Source organism: Drosophila simulans, chromosome X (assembly GCF_016746395.2).
Source record: "Drosophila simulans strain w501 chromosome X, Prin_Dsim_3.1, whole genome shotgun sequence".
Classification (NCBI taxonomy): domain Eukaryota; kingdom Metazoa; phylum Arthropoda; class Insecta; order Diptera; family Drosophilidae; genus Drosophila; species Drosophila simulans.
In genome coordinates this window covers 19,134,244-19,157,773 of record NC_052525.2, presented here as the reverse complement: position 1 = coordinate 19,157,773, position 23,530 = coordinate 19,134,244, and the positions used below count along the sequence as shown (strand labels likewise).

At 50.7% G+C, this 23,530-nt stretch overlaps 5 protein-coding genes across 9 annotated transcripts; 3 read left to right on the top strand and 2 right to left on the bottom strand.

Moving 5' to 3' along the window:
• Positions 1-24: 24 nt before the first annotated feature.
• On the top strand, positions 25-7,528 carry LOC6740245 (cytokine receptor). Its single transcript, XM_039296820.2, has 3 exons — positions 25-1,818; positions 4,280-5,346; positions 5,434-7,528. Exons 1-3 carry the CDS (start codon positions 680-682, stop codon positions 7,065-7,067), a joined length of 3,840 nt encoding a protein of 1,279 aa, XP_039152754.1. The 5' UTR covers positions 25-679; the 3' UTR covers positions 7,068-7,528.
• Positions 7,529-7,641: 113 nt separating this feature from the next.
• On the top strand, positions 7,642-11,144 carry LOC6740243 (cytokine receptor). The gene is made up of 3 exons (XM_002077088.4): positions 7,642-7,726; positions 7,892-9,039; positions 9,992-11,144. The coding sequence occupies exons 2-3, from the start codon at positions 7,952-7,954 to the stop codon at positions 10,824-10,826; spliced, it is 1,923 nt and encodes a 640-aa protein (XP_002077124.2). The 5' UTR covers positions 7,642-7,726; positions 7,892-7,951; the 3' UTR covers positions 10,827-11,144.
• LOC27206595 (glucose-6-phosphate 1-dehydrogenase) lies at positions 11,094-16,193 on the bottom strand. Of its 3 annotated transcripts, none has more exons than XM_016181153.3 (4): positions 15,681-16,193; positions 12,701-12,960; positions 12,421-12,638; positions 11,094-12,335 (listed from the first exon to the last, which is right to left on the bottom strand). In XM_016181153.3, exons 1-4 carry the CDS (start codon positions 15,697-15,699, stop codon positions 11,258-11,260), a joined length of 1,575 nt encoding a protein of 524 aa, XP_016040070.1. In that variant the 5' UTR covers positions 15,700-16,193; the 3' UTR covers positions 11,094-11,257. The 3 variants fall into 3 exon arrangements, with proteins under 3 accessions (XP_016040070.1, XP_016040071.1, XP_016040069.1); XM_016181154.3 differs by lacking the exon at positions 15,681-16,193 and adding an exon at positions 13,360-13,683; XM_016181152.3 differs by lacking the exon at positions 15,681-16,193 and adding an exon at positions 13,030-13,171.
• A 181-nt stretch (positions 16,194-16,374) lies between these two features.
• LOC6726467 (RNA polymerase II subunit A C-terminal domain phosphatase SSU72) lies at positions 16,375-18,238 on the bottom strand. The gene is made up of 3 exons (XM_002107388.4): positions 17,924-18,238; positions 17,603-17,861; positions 16,375-17,542 (listed from the first exon to the last, which is right to left on the bottom strand). Exons 1-3 carry the CDS (start codon positions 18,148-18,150, stop codon positions 17,441-17,443), a joined length of 588 nt encoding a protein of 195 aa, XP_002107424.2. The 5' UTR covers positions 18,151-18,238; the 3' UTR covers positions 16,375-17,440.
• Positions 18,239-18,775: 537 nt separating this feature from the next.
• LOC27209388 lies at positions 18,776-23,522 on the top strand. 3 transcript variants are annotated; one of them, XM_039296687.2, is made up of 3 exons: positions 18,776-19,087; positions 21,350-22,297; positions 22,357-23,522. In XM_039296687.2, exons 2-3 carry the CDS (start codon positions 21,436-21,438, stop codon positions 23,235-23,237), a joined length of 1,743 nt encoding a protein of 580 aa, XP_039152621.1. In that variant the 5' UTR covers positions 18,776-19,087; positions 21,350-21,435; the 3' UTR covers positions 23,238-23,522. The 3 variants fall into 3 exon arrangements, with proteins under 3 accessions (XP_039152621.1, XP_016040068.1, XP_016040067.1); XM_016184821.3 differs by having other exon boundaries at positions 18,776-19,178; XM_016184820.3 differs by lacking the exon at positions 18,776-19,087 and adding an exon at positions 19,460-20,130.
• The last annotated feature ends 8 nt before the right edge of the window (positions 23,523-23,530 follow it).

Here is a 23,530-nt window from a genome sequence, read left to right as displayed (position 1 = left end):
ACGGATGGCCTAAAATTCGAATTGCGGCTGGAATGCAATGTCCGGCATCTATCGCACTCAGTGGGACCGTTCGGCGACAGGTAGCCCCAGTGATATCGCATATCGGACTGCGATATCTTTCGATAAGCGGTCACACTGCGGACTACCAACTCGTCGACTACATATATCGTCTGTAACGCGAGCGGGGGCAGGGAGGAGAGCGATCGCCTTAGCCAACTGAGGATTCTGCATTTGCGAGAGAGCCAGAGACAAAACAGTAACACAGTACCACAGTTGCTCAAAGCGAGCAATTGGCATTGCAGGGCCCCGATAGCCGTATCCGTAATTTAGTCATAGTGAAGCCCCGGACGAGGAGCCCATACCTGGGCAGTGAAATATTTAAGAGCCACTTCCAGGAACGCTGCGTATAAACGGTTTCCGAGAACTGGCCACCAATACAGAGCCAACAAGTGCCAACGGCCAACAGCAAGGTGCTCGCGTGTGTGTGAGAGAGCGGCGTGTCGGTGTGCGCGTGTGTGAGAGCGAGAGAGTGACAGAAAGAGAGGAAAAGAGCAAAAGACAGAGAGACAGAGTGTGAGAGAGGGAGAGAGAGCCATCAAAATAGAGTAAACTTTAACAGCAGCGGCTGGAGGGGATTAGGATTAGGATTAGGATTGGGAGCAGAACCAGGACCAGGAAGATGGTGGCCCAGGAGCAGCTTGTCCTGCTGCTCATGCTGCTCGCCGGCTGCCGGGGTGGCGCCAACGCCATCTTGGACCCTGGCTGGGTGATTCCCTCCAAGGTGGAGCAGCTCATCGGCGGCGACTTTAATCTGAGCTGCACCCTCAACGAAGACTACTTTAATGGCAAGAGCGCCGAGGACTGCCCCGTGGGGAAGCTGTACTTTACGGGCGGCGGTCGCGTCTACCGCGATTCCAAGCACATCCGGATCCTGAACAACACCACCATCCTGTTTAGCGACACGAATGCCGTGGAGCAGGAGAACGACTACCACTGCATGTGCGACGAGTATGTGATCAACAAGTCAAAGGTCTACGTGGGCACCAGGCCGCTCCTGGTGCGCGACTTCAACTGCCTGGACTACGACTTCCAGTTTATGGTGTGCAACTTCACCCAGCCGCCCAACACGGTCATCACCAAGTATAACATCAGCTACAACACCAACAACGACTGGCGATATAGCAACACCCTGGACTGCAACTTTGACTCGGCGCCAGTGGTGACCTGCAACCTGACCGACGACAACTACAAGCGCTTCAGCGAGACCTTCTACTTCCGACTGTCCATCTCCAATGCCCTGGGCCACGAGACGCAGCCGATCACGATCAATCACTTCGAGCGCCTGGTGCCGGCGCGACCTGGCCAGAACCTGACCCTGCTCAACAGGACCGAGAGCTCCGTGTGCCTGTCGTGGGAGATGCCCCGTCGGTCCAACTACAATCGCGGCCTGGTGTGGCAGGTGCGCGTCACGCCGCAAAACTTCGAGTCCATCACGCGGCCCAGCTGGCGCAACCACACGCTGACCATCAAGGACACGCTCTGCCTCACGGAACTGCCCTTCGCCGGCTACAACTACACGCTGCGGGTGCGCGTGCGCGCCAACCAAAACAACACGCTCTGGAGCGAGCCCATGATTTATGCGTTTGCCACCGCTCCGGCGCCGCCGCGCCGCCCGCCCCGCGTCACCTATGGCAGCTTCTATGTCTACTCGTCGGAGAAGGCCATGCGCTTCTACTGGGAGCCCCTGGAGGAGCACGAGCTGAACGGGCCGGACTTTCGGTACTCCATCAGCGAGTACCGCATCAACGGAACAGCAGTGTGAGTAGGAGGGTATCTGGGATGGTGGCTAGTATCTATATGCATGTACATATATGAATATGCGCCGTAAGCTGCTTGGCTGCTTGGCAGCTAATTAGTGGGGCATTGGCAAACCTGTCTCGAGTCACCGGAGAGATTCGCCGGAACGACGACTTCTTGCGAATACGTTAGGGCGAGCCACACAGAGCCATACGGCGTAGTATTTGCACAAGCACACACGCCGGGAGCCACATTTCCATTGTAGGGGTTCCGCTGAAAATGTATATTTTTAACAATTCATCCGAAGTGCCGATATATGTACACACAGGCACGCCAGTAGCGCGGCGAGGGCAGAAACACGTTCATTAATGGGAAGACGGCATGGGCGGCGGCATTCTGGGCGAATGCACTTCCACGGAAATCGGAGGAGGCAGGCCCTCCATTGCCCCCAGACTCGCCAGGAGTCTGTATACATAGGGTATACAATAGGCGTCTTCGCATTGCAAGGCGTGGCTGTAATCAGCCAAATCTTTGGCCACCATGGCGAAACTGAAGGGTTCTCCAGAGGATTCTCGCTATCAGAAGACAGCAACATTCAATAGACACAGATATTTATAGTGCCAACCTACATGGGAACACATGTACATCATATGTACATATGTATGTCTCTGGCATCCAAAGACTCGAGCAATACCAATCTTGGCGAGATAAGAAGCCCAGCCGGCGACAATGGCAATTTCGAGGCCAAGCATCTCTGATATCAAAAGTTTTCTGACAACCTGCGATTACAATTTCGTGTGTAAACAAACACAAAACAGTCTTCTCGTATTTTCATTTCATAGAAAACATACAAATTGATTTTGAAATTCGAAGAACAAAATATGGATTTATTCATAGAAAAAAAAAATGCTTCAAAGTGCGCAAGATTAATGACTATTTTCAGATTAAAAAACCAATTTGCTAGGCAATTATTTGCCGATTTGGTGTGATTCGAAATTAATTTGTCGGCGTAGTTCTTGTTTTTCTAGACGCCTTTGAATTATTTGGTTCTAAAAATAAATTCATATAAATTTGATACGCAAAAGCAATTTGCTCAGATGAAATTCATATGGGAAAATTATCGGTCCTTATCAAAAACAAAATAATTATTGGATTCAAAACACAAATACGAACTTTTTTAAAGCTTTTTCTGTTTTATATCCAAAATACAACGTCATTGGTTGGTTTTTTTTTTATCAAATTCGAGCGAGGGAAAAAAAGTGTCGATTAGTTATTGTGTTATCTACAAATATTTTGTATGTTTGGGATTTTATAGATTTGGACTTTGAAATATCTGCTCGGTTGTAAAAAACCTTATAAAAAGCAAAGCAAACAAATCTTAAATATCACCTTATAAATAGCAAAGCAAACAAATCTTATTTATCACCTTAGCACCCACTAAACTTGCAATAAACTTCGCGGTTTTCAAATTCAGTTTTTAAAAAGCGGCTTCTGTTTGAAGTTTCAATGCAGGTATTTTACTAACTGACATTTTTTGAAAATTTCTCCACTGAGTGGAGAAAAGCATCCGATAAACGATAAAAATGGATTGTTTTTATACACACACATATGTAGTTCTTTCTTCTTATTTATTTGTTTACGCCAATTGATCCTTATCTTAAATTACTTAAATTTCCCATGAAATAAATATTGTTAAAATCCCGTAAAATGAGTTAGAAGATTGGAAACAAAACGGATGGATCGAATTGGTTTCATAGAAATCTTGGGGTGCAAAACACAATTGCCATTTCAGTGGAATGATAGCTTTGGGAAATTCCATCAATAAATGGCAATACGCAAGTTGCGTAGATAAATGCTCGTCTCTTCATGTCAAATAGGATTGCGATTGCGAGAACTGCAGTTTCTAGGAATTGAATATTCTGAGTAAAGATTAAACTGTTGTTTCAAAACCAAACTTACATATACGTTGCGTAACAGTAACGACTTTACATCGCGTGTTTTTGAACTCTCCCAAATGATCCTTACCCAGAAAAAAATGTATTCCTAAGAATAGCAAGTGCCTGAGAATTTAAAAAATTCAATGGGTACTTTCGTTACCTTGCTAAGCACTACAAGTTTATATATATATATATATATATATATATATTTGGGTTTGCACATGAATATTTTCCAAGAAAAATATAAATTTCGGTCTAATATATATAAATATTGACCGCAGTTGAACCATTGAACACAGCTTCGCTTGAATCATGAATAAGTTTTTTTTTGCCGATTTCATTGTTATTATTTATTTGGAAAAAGCTTCTTATCATGCTAAACATTGTTTTTGTTAAAACTTACATTTTTGGGAACCTGAACATACTTGTTATGTGGGTACGGGGTAGCTGGTAGTCGAGACACTCTATAATTGTCTAGTTTAGTTATATGTTATATATGTTATTACCATACGTTAGCTAATAATATTACACCTTAACTCGTTCAGGGATCCTGGCCTCATCAAGGTGGAGTCCAACTCGGCGATGATCGATCACTGGAGCATGAGTGCCGTCCATCACTTCCTCATACGCAGCAGCAACAGCCAGGGTCTGTCCGTGAACGCCACTCCGATGACGATCGGCCCCATTAGCAATCGGGACTTCAAGGTGCGCGAGCCCAGGAACATACGCAGCGTCTATCACCCGACCAACAAGAGCTACACGCTCAGCTGGGATCCGCCGAGCGATCAGCAGGAGCTGCAGAACTACACCGTTTTCTGGTGCGTGCCCAAGCCGGGCCTGCAGTCGGAGTGCGAGGGTTCGATACGCTTCGCGGAGGTGGCCAGCGGTCTGCATCACTTCACCACGTCGCCGGACCAACTGCTCACCCTGCATATGGCCGTGTCGGCCAACTACCAAACGCACAATACGGGCCTACACTGGGCGATCTGCAGCAGCGACAAGAAGGACGACCTGGCCAAGATGGAGCCCTCGATCGATGTGGCCACGAGCACCTCGCTAACGGTCAGCTGGTCGGAGCGCGTCTGCGCAGTGATCCTGGCCGGCTACAATCTGACCTACTGCCAGCGCTCGGCCGGCCGTCCGGACAATTGCACAACGGTGACCATCGACCGCTATACGAACAAGCACGTCATCCAGAATCTGGTGCCCTACACGGACTACAGCGTCAAGATGCTCATGTATTCGGACTCGCGGGTCAGCAAGTACAGCGACGAGCTGGTCAACCGGACCGGAGAGGCGGCGCCTAGCCAGCCGCGCGAGCTGCAGCTAGTCCGGGTGACCAGCGACAACGTGGAGCTGGCCTGGAAGCCACCGCTGCTGGCCAACGGCGTGGTGCGCGCCTACGAGGGAACCTTCCGCTCGCTACACGACAACGTGACCGAGACATTCCGCGTGAGCGCCTCCGCCGACGAGCTGGTGAACAACGAGAAGCCCATTACCTATCGGCTGGGCAATCTCACCGCGTTCACCCAGTACGAGATTAGCGTGCGTGCGCGGACCGTCTATCCATCGGAGCCCAGCAATGTGATCCTCTTCAGCACGGCCATCGGAGGTAAGTGCCTTTGTTGGTTTCGCTATCATTGAAGCCATTGTAAATAGGCAATGTATACTAATCCGTGTAATCCTTTGCTCCTCGCAGTTCCATCGCCGCCAAAACTGTACGTGATCAACAATCCGGACCAGAGCTCACGGCTCGACTGGGAACCGCCAAGGACGCCGGCCGGACGCATTGATTTCTACGAGATCTCGCTGCGCGACAACAACGCTAGCTGCCTGACAAGTACCATCCTGCCGGGCAGGAACCTATCCTATGTGATGGCCACGCCGCGCTGCACCAGCCACAATCCCTTCCAGCTGGCGGTGCGTGCCATCAACGTGGAGCAGCATCCGCAGCTGGACGGAGCGGATGCAGCGGAAGGTGCCGTTCTGCTTATGTCGACCACCGGCCAGGGATGTGAGGCACGCACCGATGCGCTCGGCGAAGAGGAGCGGCTGCAGTTCGAGGCCTACGCTGCCAACATGACCGCCTACCGGCTCTACAGATCCGACTGGGGCATCTACGGGTTCATCTGCACACCGGACACGCACAGCGTGAAGGCCATGTACCAGACAATCGAGGTGACCGTGGCGATTCTCGTGCTGGGCGTCATCTTCTACCTCGTGTACAAGAAATACCGCAAGATGTCCGATATCGATCTAGTGCTGCCGCAGGGAATCATGGAGACCCTGAAGAAGCCCATAGACATGGGTGGCCTGGGACTGGGCCTCGGTCCGGACTCGTCCGTCAGCGGAGGCATCGTGTGCACACGGGTGGACGACTCGCCGCCATACACGCCCCAGGATCTGCCGCACGACTTCAGCAGCTGCGGCAGTGAGAGCTCCAAGCTTCTGCTGCGCACAGCGTCCTCCTCTGGTGGCGGCGGCTGCGTGGATCGCGATGCATACGATGACAATCACGAGACAGGGCCAATTAGCGCAGTTGGTCCGCCCACCAGCTACCTGGCCATGCGGCACGGCCTTCTCGTCCAGAACGACAGGGAGCGGGAGAGGGATCGCGAGCAGGAGAGGGAGCGGGAGCAGCAACAGCAGCGCGAGAGCGAAATGGATCGGGAGCAGAGTTGCACCAATGGCTACATCAAGCCCACGCAGATGAAGAGCTGGGGCGGCAACGGTCCCTCGGATATGGGTCACGCGTTCTCAGTTGCTTCGACTGCAATGCCCGCTCCGATGTCCCAGCCGCTGTCCCAGATTCCGCTCAGCGGCTACGTGCCCGTTCCCATTCCACAATCTCGGTTCAATCCGGCTCCAGTTCAACCCTTTGGGTCGCCAGCAGTACCTTCCGCCGACACCGCAGCCGCTGCGTCGACCTTTTTCCCACCGGCCCACTTGCTTAACATGGACAACTACGTTCAGGCCTCGGATCTGCACAAGCTGAAGCCGCTCGTCGCAGCTCCGGTGTCGCAAGCCGGAGGACCAGCCTTTGCGGGATCTTCGCCAGCAGCTTCGCCACCGCTACACCTACCGCCGGTTCACGCCGTCAGTCCAGCTGCCCCCACGCCCAAAATGGCTGACATCGGCTACACCACCATGGAGCAGTTGCAGCTCACTGGGCTGATGAAGCCGCCTTTGGCCGCCACCGTGGGATCGCCGACGCACGCCGCTGGTGGGGCGCCGGGAGGCGGCAACCAGCACTCTCGCCTCCAGCCGCAGATCAATGGCTACGTGACGCCGCAGGATCTGAACGCCCTGGCCCACAATCGGCACGTCCTCTAAAGATACTGGAGCGCTCATCATTTATGCACGGATGTGCATCATTTTATCGTTTCCTCGCGTTCGCATCGATCATTCATCAACTCATCTCCAGCCGCATATCCTTCCAACGCCATGATCTGGTCACCGGATCGCCCCAGCAACCAAAATCCAGGACGAGGAGCCCAGAACCTGGAAACTGGAACCTGGAAACTAGAACCACTGTCGGGCAGCTGTTTATAGTAATTAGTGGAAACTCCTCGGACGAATGTAGTTTTTCGTTTGTAATTTATTTTGTATTCTTTGCGATGCGTGTGAGGCAGAAAGTATTTGTAACGCAATAGTATTTTTTTATATATTCGTACTGTACACTTACTTACCCACTTAACCATCCACGCGTCGAGCGGATCGAGCTTATACTATTAATACCCTATTTACACAATACGCACATCGCTGTATTTCAATATAAAGCTAATTTTAAATAAGGTTTCAAGTCGGCTTTTTGATTCTCACGCGGGCTTTAGCGATAAGTTAGCTATGCAATGTACATACACGTACATACATACACATATGTACATATGTATGTCCCTATCGATATGCTCCATCCAAGCTGGCGTTTGGGCCTCGCGATTGAGCTCAGTCGCACTGATCGCTCTCGAGCAGTCGGATCCCACGAGCTGGAGGTACGCTTGGCTCCACACTGGACGCCACCACGGAGTCAAGATCGTAAAGTCTTGCGGGGCTTATCAGCATTCTTTCGCACTCAACTCATTTGCTTTCCCCTCGAGTGGATGTTTGAATACATACACAGTTCCTGTAATCAGGCTGTATCCAATTTCTAATTCCAGCGCCTAGCTTCAAAAGCATCAGAAGCTGCGATTAGAGCCACTGCCGAGAAAGGAGCACCCATGGGCTGCAGGACGCGGATGAGCCGCCTGGTTTCGCTGACATTGCTGGCGACGCTCATGGCCCGTGCGCTGGCGGAGGATGTGCCGCAGGTGAACTGCGAGATGCAGTCCCTCAGCGGACCTAGCTGGCGTTCCGGCACCATCGGCAAGGTGTCCTGCCAATGTGACGGTGGCGAGGGCAGGAAGATGTCTGTGCGCAGGCAGGGCACAATAGAATCAACGGACTCCTACAACGGCACCGTGGTGCACATGGATGCGAATCCCGCCAACGAGTGGGAGCGAAGGTATGAGTGCCTTCTGGATGGCGTCAGCCAGAGCCATGTGTCCGTCCGAGTCTACGCCCTGCTAAATGTTAAGGATTTCGTGTGCCGCGACGAGGTCTATCACTTGAGGTGCACCTTCAGCCGCATGGAGAACCGCAATTTCGAGAACAAAACCCACTACCAGCTGGCCGTGGGCAGGATCAAGCCAGTCGACTGCAGGAAGTCGGAGGACGAACGCAGCAGGGGCAAAATGGAGTGCTCCGTGCCCATTGACCCGAACAGCCGTGCACCGGAATGGAGGTTTTTCCGGCTGAACATGAGCGACACCTTGGGCAACCAGACCACGGTGCTCAGGCTCACACAAGCCGAAATGAAGGTGCTGGAGTGGCCGCGGGGCAAGCACAACATGATACAAGCGCCCAACCATACTTGCCTGGAGTGGAACGGACCCATCATTTACCCGAATCGAATCTTTGAACTGAACGTGCAGTTCCGCCACTCCAGGCTGCCCAACTTGTCTAGGAATCTCACCGTTTTGCAGGAGCGAGCTGTCAGTGTTTTCGACCGGGTCTGCTTTGGAAACCCACCGGAGGGCAACCAGTTGTTCTACGTTAGCCTAAGGCGCCGTCTCCATGGGTCCCCCTGGTCGGAATGGTATCCCGAGTTTGAACTCACCACGAATGCATCCTTGCCCGCCCGTCCGCCGCGGTTCCTGGCAAATGGCTTCTCCCACGACCGTGCTAAAAGGGAGCTCAAGGTCTACTGGGTGCCGCTGGACGAGCTGGAGTTCAATGGAGCCGAGCAGACATACGTGGCGAGCACCAGGTACGGTAAACCCACAGGCACAAGGAGTTTTTCAAAAACATATTGAGCTTTAAAAGCGTCCTAGTGGCACATTAAGCGACCTATTACATACAACAAGAGTTCTCCGCGAACTCGACTATCAGATACCCATTACCTTACAAATCGTTACGATTGCAAAAAGGCTCGTCCATAACTTTTTAACGAATGGATCGATTTGAAGAACTTTCGGCATTATAGCATTGTATAGTATTGCTGGGCAAAACAAGGACCCATTTCACAAATCCTTTGGGTCACCTGACAGATTTGAACCTCCCAAAAGTGGAGCTATGTATTTTTTTTGCCATAAATTTGATACTATTACTATTCCCGTTACTCGTAGAGTAAAAGGGTATACTAGATTCGTTGAAAAGTATGTAACAGGCAGAAGAAGGCATTTCCAACCATATAAAATATATATATATTCTTGAACAGGATCAATAGCTGAGTCGATCTGGCAATCTCGATCTATACTACAAATGCTAAAAGGTTGAGATTAACCATACAGATTTTAGAGAAATAAATAAAAGGACAAACTTGTAGACCCATGTTGCCACGCCCAATCTAGCGCCCACAAATCGGGCAGAACTGCCACGAACAATTTTTCGATATTTTTTCATAATTCTATTATTCTTGTAAATTTCTATAGATTTGCCAAACAACTTTTTGCCACGCCCACTCTAAAGTAGTAGTTTGGTAGTTTTTGTCATGGGAAATATAGCAGTTTCTATCAATCTTCAACTTAAATTGGGTTAAAAAATAATAATCGTATTATAATACTATTAAATTAGTTTTTTGCGCTCCAGCATTAAAAGTTATATGTTCTCCCACTTGTTTCTAGGCGTGTTTCGTCACTACTGATAATAATATTTTAATATTATATATTTATTTAGACTAAATGCTCTTATACCGATCACCTTGCACATTTTCATTTCAGAACCAAATTGGCCACCACCCAGAGCAGGATGCTCGCGATCTTCAAGGACTGGGATGACACGCAACCGGCCACAGTGTCTGTGTGGAGCAGCAACGCCGTGGGGCGATCGCTGGAGAGGAGCCAGCTGACGGTGCCCAGACTGAGCGCCATCCGGGATCGACGGATTTACCTGGAGAGCTACAACAAGACGAGCTTCAGACTCAGCTGGCAGGGGCCGGAGGAGCTGGGAAACTTCACTGGTTACATTGTCTATTGGTGCACGCTGTCCAGCAAAGTGCACGATGCCTGCGACGATAGTTCCTCCATCGAGACCACCTACGCCCGCGAGCCGGTGTACAATTTCTCCGGGATGCATGGCGTGATCCGGATGGCCGTGGCGGCCAACTACAGCGACGGCCTGACCGCCGGGATGCGCTGGTGGTCCGGCGAGAGCGAGGTGCCCGAGAAGCCAAAGATCCTGCGATACGTGGAGGGCATCATCGCTCTGATTGTGCTTGGGGCACTCGCCGTGGCCGTTCAGAAGCTGCGCCAAATGGCGGACATCCGGGTTGAGCTGCCGGAGATGAGTGAAGTGCCCACGGTAAATCCACTTGGCAGTGTACGCCTGTTCTATCCCGCCAACGTTCCGCCGGAGAAGTTCTACGGCCCAGTGCGCAGAACCGTGACATTTGCAGAAGAGGAGCCCACGATGTGGCCGGACATAGAAATGGAGGAGGTGCCCAGACCGCAGCCCGTGCCCCAGGCCAATCCGTACGTAACCAATCAGTACGTGACCATGAACGCAATTGGCGCGCCCTGCGGCGATGGGTACATCAAGCCGCCACCCGTGCGCTGAAATCTCCGGGGAGATTGCTCCCCGCTCCTCTTGTAGTTCGCCTGTAAATATTCGAGAGGAGCTATTAGTAACTGGCCCAGCCCAGCACCGAACCCACTGACCAGAAGCATCCTCATTATTTAGTTAGTATTACAACCGTAGGGTTACGTTTGCCACCCATCTGCCATCCTCTGATGGATCTATTTATGTACATCGACATGCATGCGCTCGGCATCACCACATACACATGCGATCTAGCCGGGATTATGAGTTAGAAGCTCGATCTGCTCCAGCTAAACACTATTTCGTATATTTAATAAAAAAAAATCTTTTACAGACCGAAGAGAATTACAAATAACCAAAGAATACATATATATATGTATGTACATGTATGTGTGGACAGAGAGGAGTATCCTGCGAACCCAGCTCGGGAATGGGTGTGCTCCGATCGCTCAGAGATTGGACGTGGCCGCCTTGCCGCCGTGCCACTTGTAGGAGCCGGAGTACTTGAAGTTGTTCTCCTCGCACTTGCGGTCCGCCTCCTTGGGACCGCGCGATCCGTACTGGTAGGTGATTGGGCGCACTCGCTCCCGCTCGATCTGGTGCAGAATGGGCGTGAAGATGCGCCACGCCTCGCGCAGCTCGTCCGAGCGAACGAAGTGCATCTGGGAGCCGCAGAAGACGTCGAGGATGAGCCGCTCGTAGGCATCCGGCAGGTAGGAGTCCTTGTAGCGGTGCTCGTAGGTGAGGTCCAGCTCCGTCTCCTCGATGTCGAAGGTGATGCCGGGGCTCTTGGTCATCATCTTGAAGTACAGGGCCTCGCCCGGCTGGACGCGGATGACCAGCTCGTTGCGCTTCGTGCTGCCCTCGAAGATGTCGCCGGGCACGTCCTGGTACTGGATGCGCACCTCCGCCTTGCGCTCGTTCAGCGCCTTGCCGCAGCGCAGAATGAAGGGCACTCCCTGCCAGCGCTCGTTGTTGATCTTGAGCACGCCGAGGGCGTAGGTGGGCGTGTTCGAGTCGTTGCTAACGGTGGGGTCCTCCACGTAGCCCGTGCGCGCATCCTCGGTTGTGCCCTGCGGATTGCCCAGGTACTGGCCCAGCACCATGTCATCCAGCGTCAGGGCTTCGATGCTCTTCAGCACCTTGACCTTCTCGTCTCGGATGTCGTCCGGGTGGCAGCTCACCGGCTTCTCCATCGCCACCAGCGACAGGATCTGGAGCAGATGGTTCTGCATCACGTCGCGTATGATGCCGAACTCGTCGAAGTAGCCGCCACGACCCTGCGTGCCGAAGGGCTCCTTGAACGTGATCAGCACGGAGGCGATGTTCTCGCGGTTCCACGTCGAGCTGAGGATTTTGTTGCCGAAGCGTATGGTCATCAGGTTCTGCACCATCTCCTTGCCCAGGTAGTGATCGATGCGGTACAGCTGATCCTCGTTGAACAGACCGGCCAGATGGTCGCTCAGCGCCTGCGAGGAGGCGTCATCCCGTCCGAAGGGCTTCTCGATAATCACGCGGTTCCAACCGCTGCAAGCGAACGGGTTATGGGTGTACATAAGTATCTCGTTTCAAATGAAATGCATCTTGATCTTGATCTTGATCCTATACTCACCAGAGCGACATGCAGATCTGCTTGATGTTGACAGTCACCTCCTCGAAGACGCTGGGCGGCAGGGCCAGGTAGAAGATGCGGTTCGCCTTGTTCTTGTTCTCCATCATCTCCAGCCGCTGGTTCAGCACCTCGAAGCTAGTGCGTCCGTCGTATCTGCCGGACACGTAATCGTTGAGGGCCCAGAACTCCTCGTACTTATTCTGCTCGTGCGGCTGGACCTGTGTGGCAATGGGTTGGGTTAATGCGATGCAGTTTGCCCATGACCAAATCCCGAACGCACCTTCATGTACGGCAGACACTGCTCCTTGAGGGTTTCGGTGGTCAGCATGGAACGGGCATAGCCGCAGAACTTGGTCGGCTTGGGCAGCAGGTCATCGCGGTAGAGCCACCAGAGCGTGGGGTAGATCTTCTTCTTGGCCAGATCGCCGGACGCCCCGAAGATGACGAACGTGTGCGGGATCTTGCCGTCGAAGTGGGTGCCCTCGCAGACCATGGTCGGCGACTTGAGTGACTTGATTATGAGATCCAGGGCGGTGTGATCTGTGGGCACATAAGAAAGGGGGATCTCTTAGGCTTACTCTGGCTTTGGATTCCACTTAAAACTATTACTCTGTAGCTCTGTGGATATCCAGAAATTTCTACTTGTTTCTTCACCGAGTAAATTTTTTCATCTGTCAAAACTTTATCAAAGGGAGCTAGATTATAGCTAGGTTATAGCTTCCTTGGATGCATTGTTTTCCTGCTAAACTATAGAGAGGGAATGGTATAGGGGTTCTTTACTTCTTAGTTGCAGAGTGGGAAACGATTTTCATCCGCTTGGGATGTGCGGGAATTTTCAGTGACCTTGGAATTAGCTTAGCCTGCATAGATGGCCGGGGACTTATCGACTCCCGATGAGCTTGAGGTTGGTTGGTCAGAATGAGCTGCGTGAGGACTCACCGAGGGCCTGGAGGCAACTGACGGTACGCGCCCGACTATGCAGACTATTTGACGGCCTATTCAATGTCAAGGGAAGGGAGAGCGATAAGCACTCGATAAGACCGGGATCCGTTGTCTAATCAACTCCGATCCGATCCGATTCGATTCGATCCCGATGCGGATGCCGATGACTGGCCAAAGAATCCGCCAGAGGTCACCCTCCGCAGCGGGCGCTAATGGATGGGCCGGGTGGAGCCGGTGGAGCAATCGGGCAGCTGGGGCAGGTGCGGAAGCTTGGCCAGGTGTAACAGGTGGAGCAGGTGCACGCGCGTATCTTCCGATGCGGTTGCACAAAACGAATAAATCGCCGCGCTGCGGTCGACTTTAACAAGGTGTAAGCGATGAACCCGGCAGCGACGTCGACGGCGACGGCGAGGCGAACGTGGGCACAAAGTGCAAGCCAAGTGCTCCGGACGTATGTACATACATCACCATTCACCATGTATCCAAACTTGGCTTCGGAACGGGCAGCCTCAGTCGATCGCGTGGCGGGAATGCGATCGGTCGGATGATCAGTGGAACCCACGATGGCATCACTTCCCCCACAGATCGGAAAAGATTACAGCGATGGATGCTTAATGGGTGATATATACTTGATCGCCTAGAGAAATATCTGCTATCTCTGATCTACTAGCGATACTGTTCTTGCAAACTAGTAAACCTCTAAGATAAACCTGTAGTATACCTCTAAATATTACCACGAGTATGTAATAAAAATATAACAACTTTTTCGAAAAGTCCAAAAATCTCAAAATCTTGCAACCTTTGAGCTCCCTTTAATTGTGATTTTGAATGTGCACGTAATGTATCTTAGAGGTCATAGGAAAATCATTTGGAAAAAAGTTGAAAAAGGTTGCGAGCCACTAATGGAGGCACTGTCGCGGTGTCATGAAATAGATTTCGATAATTTGAGCTTCTGGAAACATCATGGGGCACTGCGTTCGTTTTTGAGAATCATTGTGAGTCGTTTAAAAGTCAGACGAAGTGGATGGGTCTCGGTGGATCACGTGATTCTACGGCTGGCTACCTGGGCTCTCCAAAGATGTGATTTGAGCTGGAATTCAACCCTAATTCCGAGACGGATGTCTGCGGATCCCGGGAATGCATACTTTTCGGCTGTCGGAGCTTCGAGAGATCAGACAGCCAGTGAGTTGGATGGTACTGGTGGATGGATGGTGACTAAGAGGCTGGCAGAGCTCCTTCAAATGCCGAGATTGTGAGTCACAAGCCGACAGTGGTGCTTGCCTAGCAGGAACTTATATGACTTTAACCTCCTTTTGAGTTTGCTATATGTCTTAGTTTCCTCTTTTACTTTTTGCCTTGCTTGCGCAAGTCTCCACATTTTGCTTGACCCAGCTGGGTTTCACTTATCGAAGCTCGACTGTAATCTCGGCCGCATCGCATTTGACATTGACACAGACGAAGCGAAGGCATTGGGGCAAGGAGAATGGAGATTGGAGAATGGAGAATGGAGAACAGCCGAGTGTAGAGGGCGAGTGGAGAAGGGAGAAAGTAATGGGAGGGGAGCAAGGTAACGCTTTGAATATTATTAACGCCAAGCGAGTTTGCATTTGTTGTCCGCTGTTGTTTTTTTTTTTTTCTGTTTGGAAAGGCTTCTCGTGTAGAACGCAGGTGGGCAGCTAATTAACCGTGCGTAGAATGTACACATGCATGCGTTCCAATGTCATTGCCACAGAGTGGAGAACGGAGATTGGGGACTGGAGAGCTCGCGCTGCCGCCAAAGGTTATTGCTATTGCCGGGTTCTAATCTTAGGAGCACGCAGCGAGTGTTTGTTTTAGCTGGCCGCTCGGATCCAAGCCCGTCCGATGGCCAAGAGCGGCCACACGTCATCGCTCGGCTGGATGGGTAGTTGGGGGAGTAGTAGTAGTAGTAGGCGTGGAGAAGTGAGAGTAAGAGTGACAGCTGGAGAGTGGCCAGTGGTAGTGGAGAGTGGAAGTATGAAAGTATGGTAGAGAGCGTTGTGGGTGCGGGCGCGGGAGCGGAACAGCCGTGTGGCCTCTCCTGTGATAAGAAGACAGTCGGCCGAGTCCGCGTCCTCTGCTTTTTGTAGGTGACCCCCAGTGCCAGGCGAAGAGCACATTTGAAGGGCGCACTGGCACTGGCACTCGCACTCGCACTCGCAATCGGATTCCGATTGGAAAGCCAGTCCACCTGGCGCGACAGTGATCGCGGCAAGTACGCGCCCAAAAATCGAATTGGTAACAGTGCGCGGTGTGGAATCCAATTCGATACCCCAATTGCTTGAAGCTGCGATACTCACCTTCCTTCTGCGTTGCCATCTTGACCCGAATGTGAATGGATTTTTAGGTTTAAAATCAAAAGTGTGACAGCTATGTATACGCTGGCCTTTCGATTCGGATTTCCAACTCGATTTCCGATTTCTCCAGTCGCTGGATTTCGAGCAACCTCTACGGCTCTGGTAGTGTAATTACAAAGAGTTGCGGCGCTTTAATCGCACGCGCAGGTCGTCGTCGTCGTCGTCGGATTCACTAACTAAACAAAGCGAGTACGGAGTCGCGGAGCCTCGGTGGTAGCGGTAGTAATGGAGCTAAGCACGATCATTCCCTGACTGACTGAAGCGCGGCAGCAAACAAACGCCCAAGCAAGCACTGCCAATGGCAACAACACCAACACCAGCAACAACAGCTGAAGCAGCAGACGCTTTGTAACCCCGACTGCGCCGCTGATCGCAGCCAGGAGCGGATTCGGTGCGCGCGGGGGCCCATTCGATCTGGACTTACATACATACATGACACATGCATGACACAAATATTAAAGTAATTCTCTGGCTAATTCATTGGGAGTTACAAATGCTCTGATTTCTGATTTTAATTTCTGCATAAACACACAAAAATCATAATAATATAAAAATAAAATAATTATGCTTTACGATATCATAGTATAACATGGAAATAAAACTGTTTAATCCGGAGTGAAAAATATGTGCCAAAACGTAAATGTTTACAATATAAAATTTAATCGAGTTTATCGTTGATGATTTTAATGATGCAATTATGCTAGAATTATGATTCCCCCACATTACTAAACAACACCCTTACAATTTCTAATCCTACCTAGAATCACGTCGCATTTGGTCAGTGAAAACGAGCAAACGTCAACAAGAAACCGGCATCAATTGGCGTGCGATTTTATTCCAATGCTTAGTGAACACAACTCCCCCGTTGTTTATTTTCTATTGAATGCTAGCGCCCGCTGGCGAGCCTTTGGCTATTGTTTAAAACGCACAGCCCCAAGGTGGACAACGGGTATGGCTGGCGGTCGGTCGGTCGGTCGCGTTTGCCCTGTCTGAAGAATTGGTAAAACTATGTAAAATTAAAAACGGCCCCTGCCCAGACCATTCCGCCCCTGCGTGGCTCTCTGGCGTGCATGCTCATTCACACAATCACGATGCGAGTTTTCACTTTATATGAATCGAATCCGAATCCGAGTCCGAGTCCGAATTGGACTCAGAGCCGGGCGAAGAGAGCGGCAGAGCGACAGAATGGGAGAACGGGTCGGAGTCAGATGGTCGGCGCCGTCGCCAGCTGGGGGAAGCGAGAGCCTGTGATAAGACCCCCAGTCGACGGGCGAAATTACAAGGAATACGGACACGTACACATACTACTACATACGAAGGGGTTTTGGGGCCGCCGTGTGGAAATGGTCGTCATTGGTTGTGTGTTAATTTCAAATACATTAGCCAGTTGCTTGCAGGTGTGGTGTTGGTGTGGATTACAACTTAGGTGTTTGGAGTATGCGAGTGTGTTGTGGGTGCTGGTCGTTGTTGGATGTGCTTTCGCTGCAGCGATGGCCCCTCTCTATTTACAGTATTCTTATATGCTAGGCTACCAATCCGGAACCCAGGATGCGCACGCGCTGCGTGCAATGCCCGACGTCCTATGCTCTGCGATCGCAGCCCCTGGGGTACGAGATCGATTGACTCGGCTGGAGCGCATTGGGGCTACGGGATTCTGGTGTTGGTGCTGGAGCTGGACCCGAACTGTTGGCAGACGTCGGTCGTCAGTAGAAGAGCACCGAGTGCAGGATGACTCGCTTGCGGCGCTCCTCGAACTCCTGGATTAATTCGTCGATGTCGTTGTCCAGGTCCGTGGACTTGGCCATCTGCAATGGCACAACAATCGTTGGGCGAGTTAAGGGAGAGTGGGCGACAGATGATCATACCATGTTTATCATGTCTGTGATGACAAAGGCGCCCATTAGCGCATCCTCAGCGTTGTCCACCACATCCACGTTGAGAACGTGCACGGGTCGGTTGTCCACGGATTCCATGGACTCCATGTGCAGCACCACCAGGTCGTAGACGCGCTCTTCCACGGTGACGATGATGTCGAACCGCTCTTTGGTGTCCTGAAAGCGTTCCGGGCACTTCTTGATGCGCCGATTGCGGTCGAGCATGTGCAGCAGGCCGTTCTGTGTGTAGCTGTGAAAAGGGCGAAAGGGCAGAGATTAGCCAACGGTGGGCCGGAAAAACGAATAACTCACAACTCCTTGTCCTTGGACTCCAGGTCGCGGTAGATGTCCTCGTATTTGGTGCCAAACTCGTAAACATTCGGCTTGTCGAACGCCATGCCCGGCAGCTTGACGCGCTCGCCGGTGCCGTAGGAGCGCACATTGAAGCCCTTCTTGGCCAGAAAGTTGTGCGCCTCCATAGAGCGATTCATGTTCGAGGAACAGACCACAGCGACGGCGAGCTTGCTAAGATCAGTCATGTCTCTTTCTCTTTGGCAGTGCGTTGCAATCGCAGTCGTCGAAAAATATGTTCACCGAATTGGAGATGGGACGGCGAGACGACGAGCACGAATATCGATACGATATATTTAACTAATATACATTTGATGCGTTAATCAGAAACGACGCGATTTAAAAAAGTGTTTCATTGAACACGTTGACTTTAAAATATTCAAAAAACCTAAAAACAAAATATACGATATAAAAATAGATGATTAGTCCAGAATATTTAAAATAAATTATGTTCAAGCCTCGCAATTTTTTCCATATTTATGGCCAAACATATACATAACTACTTAACATAATTAAAGCTCGAAAGGTGATAATCAAACTGTTAGTCCTGCAGCATTAAATATGACCAAGCACAGCTGCCAATTACCTATCGTAATGTCTTAAAACGTATTTATAAGCCTGCGACTTGAACCAAATGAAATATCTCAAATTAACCTTAGCATGAAAAAAGGGCTCCCCATGGTTAACATCAATGTTATATCGAATAATTCTAATTTATAAAATCTTTTTTTAAATTCGAATATCTTTCTGGACGCTAGCTATCGACTACTATTGACACTTTCAGCTAGTTATATCGATTTCTTGCCGCCAGTTTGCTGACTTTTCAACACTGGCGACCAGTTCGACACAGTCTGGCAGCGTTGGCGGTCAATTCTTATTTTTGAATCCAACAGAAGTGAATTTTGATACGAAAAGCGCCAAAACTCAGTTGAACTAACTATTAGTGAATTTTGTAACTAAAGCACGAATTTGAACTTGAATTGAAAGCGGCGTGCGGCAGCCAATGGCGAATTTCGCTGTCCCAAGCGCATAGGCAACCGCAGTAGTAACCGACAACAACCTTTCAGTTTGGAGCTCGTGGAATGCGGCTGAGCAACTTGGAGCCGTTGCCTTCATTCTTTACCTGTGAGTGGAGTGAGGCAGGAGCACTAGAAGCACCATCGCCACCAGCGGCACCACAACCAGCAGCAGCACCAGCCGCCGCATCGCGTGTGTTGTGAGTTAAGCAGGTTTGCGGCACAGTGGGTCTCATTGCCTTGTACTTGCGACAAGATCAAAACAACCGTTTCTTCGCTTTTCAAACAAGTTACAGATTTAAAAGCGACGAAACTTCTCACCTAATATTTAAATATATTTTCCCCCTAAACCCACTGCAACTTTATTCTTGCTTGATAATTTAAAATAACATTTATTTATTCATTTTATATTAAACCGAAATTGTAGTGTCTTTGGGCCAAAAACAATTTGAAACAAGCTTATTATATTTAATTTAATATGTAATTAAACATAATAAAGCTTGTTTCTTTGACAAAAGTGACAATTATCATTATACGTGAAAGATGCTTCAAGCATTCTTTTTGAAAAACATCCACTTGTAGAAGAAACAGAAAATAGTTGTGCTAAAAAGCTACCATTTTGGTCATGATGATTCCACTGTGCCAAGCGGCGTTTGGAGCTGGAATTGATATTGGAATTGGCTCGTTCCACTGCTCACCTGTCCGTGTGAGCAGCGTGTGCATGAGTGGGTGAGGTGAGAGGGAGAGACAGAGACACACAGCGAGAGCTGTGTGAGAGAGAGGACCCAACTAGTTGGTCGAATAGCTGCCGGCAGTACCGAAGTTCCTGAGATCCGATATTAGTCGTACTTTGTCACTCGATCGGTCAGCGCGTCGCCGCAGCCGTCGTCGTCGTCCACTTGCCGCCAAATCGGAACGCCTGCTGGCAGTGCTTGAGTATTGGGATTGGGATTGGACATCGCGTCCGGTGCGGGTGAGGAAGGGGAAGGGGAGCAGGCGGCGGAGGAAGCAGCTCCCGCGGCATTTGCCACCGCGCTCTATCAATCCGCCAATTAGGGAGTGGAATCCGGCGCTTTCTTCGCTGGACAACGACCATGTAAAGGTCACAGGTCAAGAACGGAAACTGTAGTACCAAAAAAGAAGAACTCACAGGTAAACCCGTTTTACAACCTGCCAATTGCAATTTGTCTTCGGTTCTTTTCTTTTTTTTTTACTTACATATGTACGATTTCCCAAACCAGGTGTTTTTCGTTATTTTTACACCACACACACCAGTCGAGAGATATTGCATGAAAATGCATTAAGTGCAAGGCAAAAGTAGTTATTTCATTATCGGTTCTTAATGAGATAATCCACGTACTTAATTACACACACCGTTCCATTATTTTTTTTGGGCCAAAACGGGTCTTCAAAGCAGTTACATTCGTTTAAAAATAGTTTTGAATACCTTGAAGAAGTCGTCTCCGCTTTGATGACACCTTTAAGTGCATTTTCTTGGGGCTGTGGAAAACTGTTTGCTCAGCTCAAAAAGCTTTTCCGAGTAACAACCAGGTTTCCGAGGAACCAGCCCATGAGCCATGGGAACCAATCTATCACGGATCACGGACCTTGAAACCAGAAGTAGAACGGATATCTTTAAAGATACAAAATATGCAGATCGATATCGTCACTTCAGTCTTATTATACCAAATGATTCCATAATAACTTTGCATTTGCTAGTCAGTGAGAACAGTCGTTACAGTTACAAGATCTAAAGCACCGTTAAGAAACTGAAAATAGGAACAGTCTAGTGGCGAGTATCTTTCGATCCTCAAGAAGTGTTCCCACACAATAAGATAATTTTTCTATCAAATTTACATGTAATTTATAAGTGCTTCTAGGTGCATGGACATGTAAATTGCTTAAAAAATGCAAATAAGATTAAGTACTTAGTGCTTTAGATTTCTTTCTTCCAGTCTCGCTTGCTTTTGCTTTTATTCCCGCCATTAGTCGCTGGTGGAAAGTTCTTCGCCATCCGTTAATTGCACAATACATGCGATGCACAATTTCCACATAAGTATGTACATGTACATACATATATATATATATATATATATATATAAATGATGGGAAAGTTTTGCGCATGCGCAGCCACTGGCGAAATGAAAGTGCTTATGGAGCGCAGTTTTTTCTCTCTCTGCAGACGAATACCGTTGCAGCTTGCAGTTACAAACATGGCTAATATGCAACACAGTTAATCTTTCAACTTTATAAATAAAACACTAGCGTTTTGAGTACTTTTGTGTTTGGGATGCACCAACTTGATTATTATGAACGAGATGTTCCTAAACAATGACTGAAACAGATCTAATGCCATCAATGCCATTCGCAGGTCGACTAGTCCTGCTGCAGCAACATCAACTCATCCGTGGCGCCCAGTTCAGCATGTGACCGGAGTGGAGGACCAACCCGCCGGAAATGCTGAAGCACGCCTCGACGACGAGCAGCACCGCTGCGACCAGCGCCACCAGCGCTGCAGTGGCCATCAACCCGCTGTCCACTCTGCTGGTCAATAGCTGCAACAGCAACAGCAACAGCAACAGCAGCAGCAGCAACAACCACACAGGAGGCAGTGGCAGTGGCCACAACACACCCCCAGCGGTGGAAGCGGAAGCGGGCATCGGTATTGGAATTGGAATTGCAACCACCGCGACCGCCGCGACCACAGCAGGCACGGCCGGCACTACCACCAATGGCAATGGTGGCTCACCGACCCCAGCAGCAGCTGCTGTGGCCAGCACCGCGCGCAACATCCACCTGCGACCGCCGCAGCCGTTGAATATATCCGCCCTGAATGCGTCCGTTTCGAGCACGCTGCTCAACGAGGGCACAGGTGCCATGGGCGCAGGAGTTGCTGGCGGCGGAGTAGGTGCGGGACGGGGTTGCGTGGGCAATGCCAATTCTACGCTGCTGAACATTGCCACGCCCAGTACGCCGCTCAAGCCGCTCACCCCGCTCACGCAGTTGACGCCCAACGGTCACTTTCTGGGCAACGGGAGTGTGCATCATCACACCTACACCAACCAGCACATCCTGGCCAGCCACCAGCAACAGCAGCAGCAGCAGCAAAATCATCAGCAGCAGCAACAGCACCACCACCATTTTCACCACCAACAAACGAACCATGCGCAAGCGCAGAGCCAGACACACAATCTCAGCCAGTTGCCGCAGAACTACAGGAACTTCAGCCACCTGAGCACGAATCCCGTGCGCCACAAGCTGCCCAAGTCGGGCCCATCACCCCGCGAGGCCCTCACCAGCCTGGGTCTGCTCTGCCTGAGTAAGTTGATCCGAGATGATGGCGGAAGAGCGTCTAGTAATGCCTGTTTTTTCCTGCAGTTTCCCTGCTTCTGGCGCTGCTCTCGCTGATTTTCCTCCTAAGGATATCGCCGAATGGACGCGAGGACGCCGTGGGTCGCGGCGCCGGCGGCGAGGACTTCATTGTGGTCTACGACGTCACCCTGGCACTGGGCGCCCTCTCACTGTCGCTGAACCTGTGCTGCCTACTGGTTTGCGCCATCCAGTTCCTGTTCGCCGTCAAGCTGCGCGAGCCGGCCTTCGAGGGTCGCGATAACCAGTACCTGGTCAAGTCCAGTGCCAGCCGCACGTGCGCCGTCAGCGGCTTCTTCATCTCCATACCGGTCTTCCTTACCGGCCTGATCCTTTACACCTTTAGCCACTTCCACTCGACGCCGGCGATCGTGACCAGCCTGCTGATTGGAGTGGGCATAGTCTTCTGCGGCGGCGCCATGGTGCACAACGTGTTCGTGTGGCAGCGCGAGAAGACCATCAGCTACCGTGGAGCCCCGCTGTCCCACAACTTGTCGGTGATCTCGGCTGGCCAGCTGCCGGCGACGCTGCCTGTGCCCATGCCACTGCCACCTGGCCCGTTCCACACGTACCAGGCCGCTCATCAGGGGCACCAGAGCCACCTGGTGCCGCCCTCCGTGACGGCGGTCTCGCCCAATCACTCCCACGGCAGCTTTAATCCACTCCTCCTTGGTGGCGGCGGCGGCGGAGCACTGGGTGCCGTTAACTCCTCCTTTCTGGTGCGTCCAGCCACTGCCACACCACCGACGCCCACGCCCAGGACACTGGCGAATAGCAGCTGCCTAACAGCAGGTCGCGAGGCCAGCGGATCGGTCAGCCCCGGCATTCCGCCAACGCTGGACATGAGCAACATCACCGTCCTGCTACACGAGCTCTCCACGCTCGTCTAGATCCTAAAGGATCTCCGCTAAAGGTGCGGAGTAGACTGCGCACAGACTTACAGACGATATCCACCGCACGCCCGCAACTCTTGCCGAATCCTAGCTGTAAGAACGCCCATTGTAAATACCTGTACATACATAACGAATACATAACGAATCTTTGTAAGCTAAAGAAGCATTATCCAACTGCATCGCCATTATCATGATGTGTAGTAACCCGTTTGGTGCTCCTCCTTAACTTCAGATCCGAAAGGATTGATCGGAGCTCAATAATAATAATCTTAATCTCAAAAATCCATATG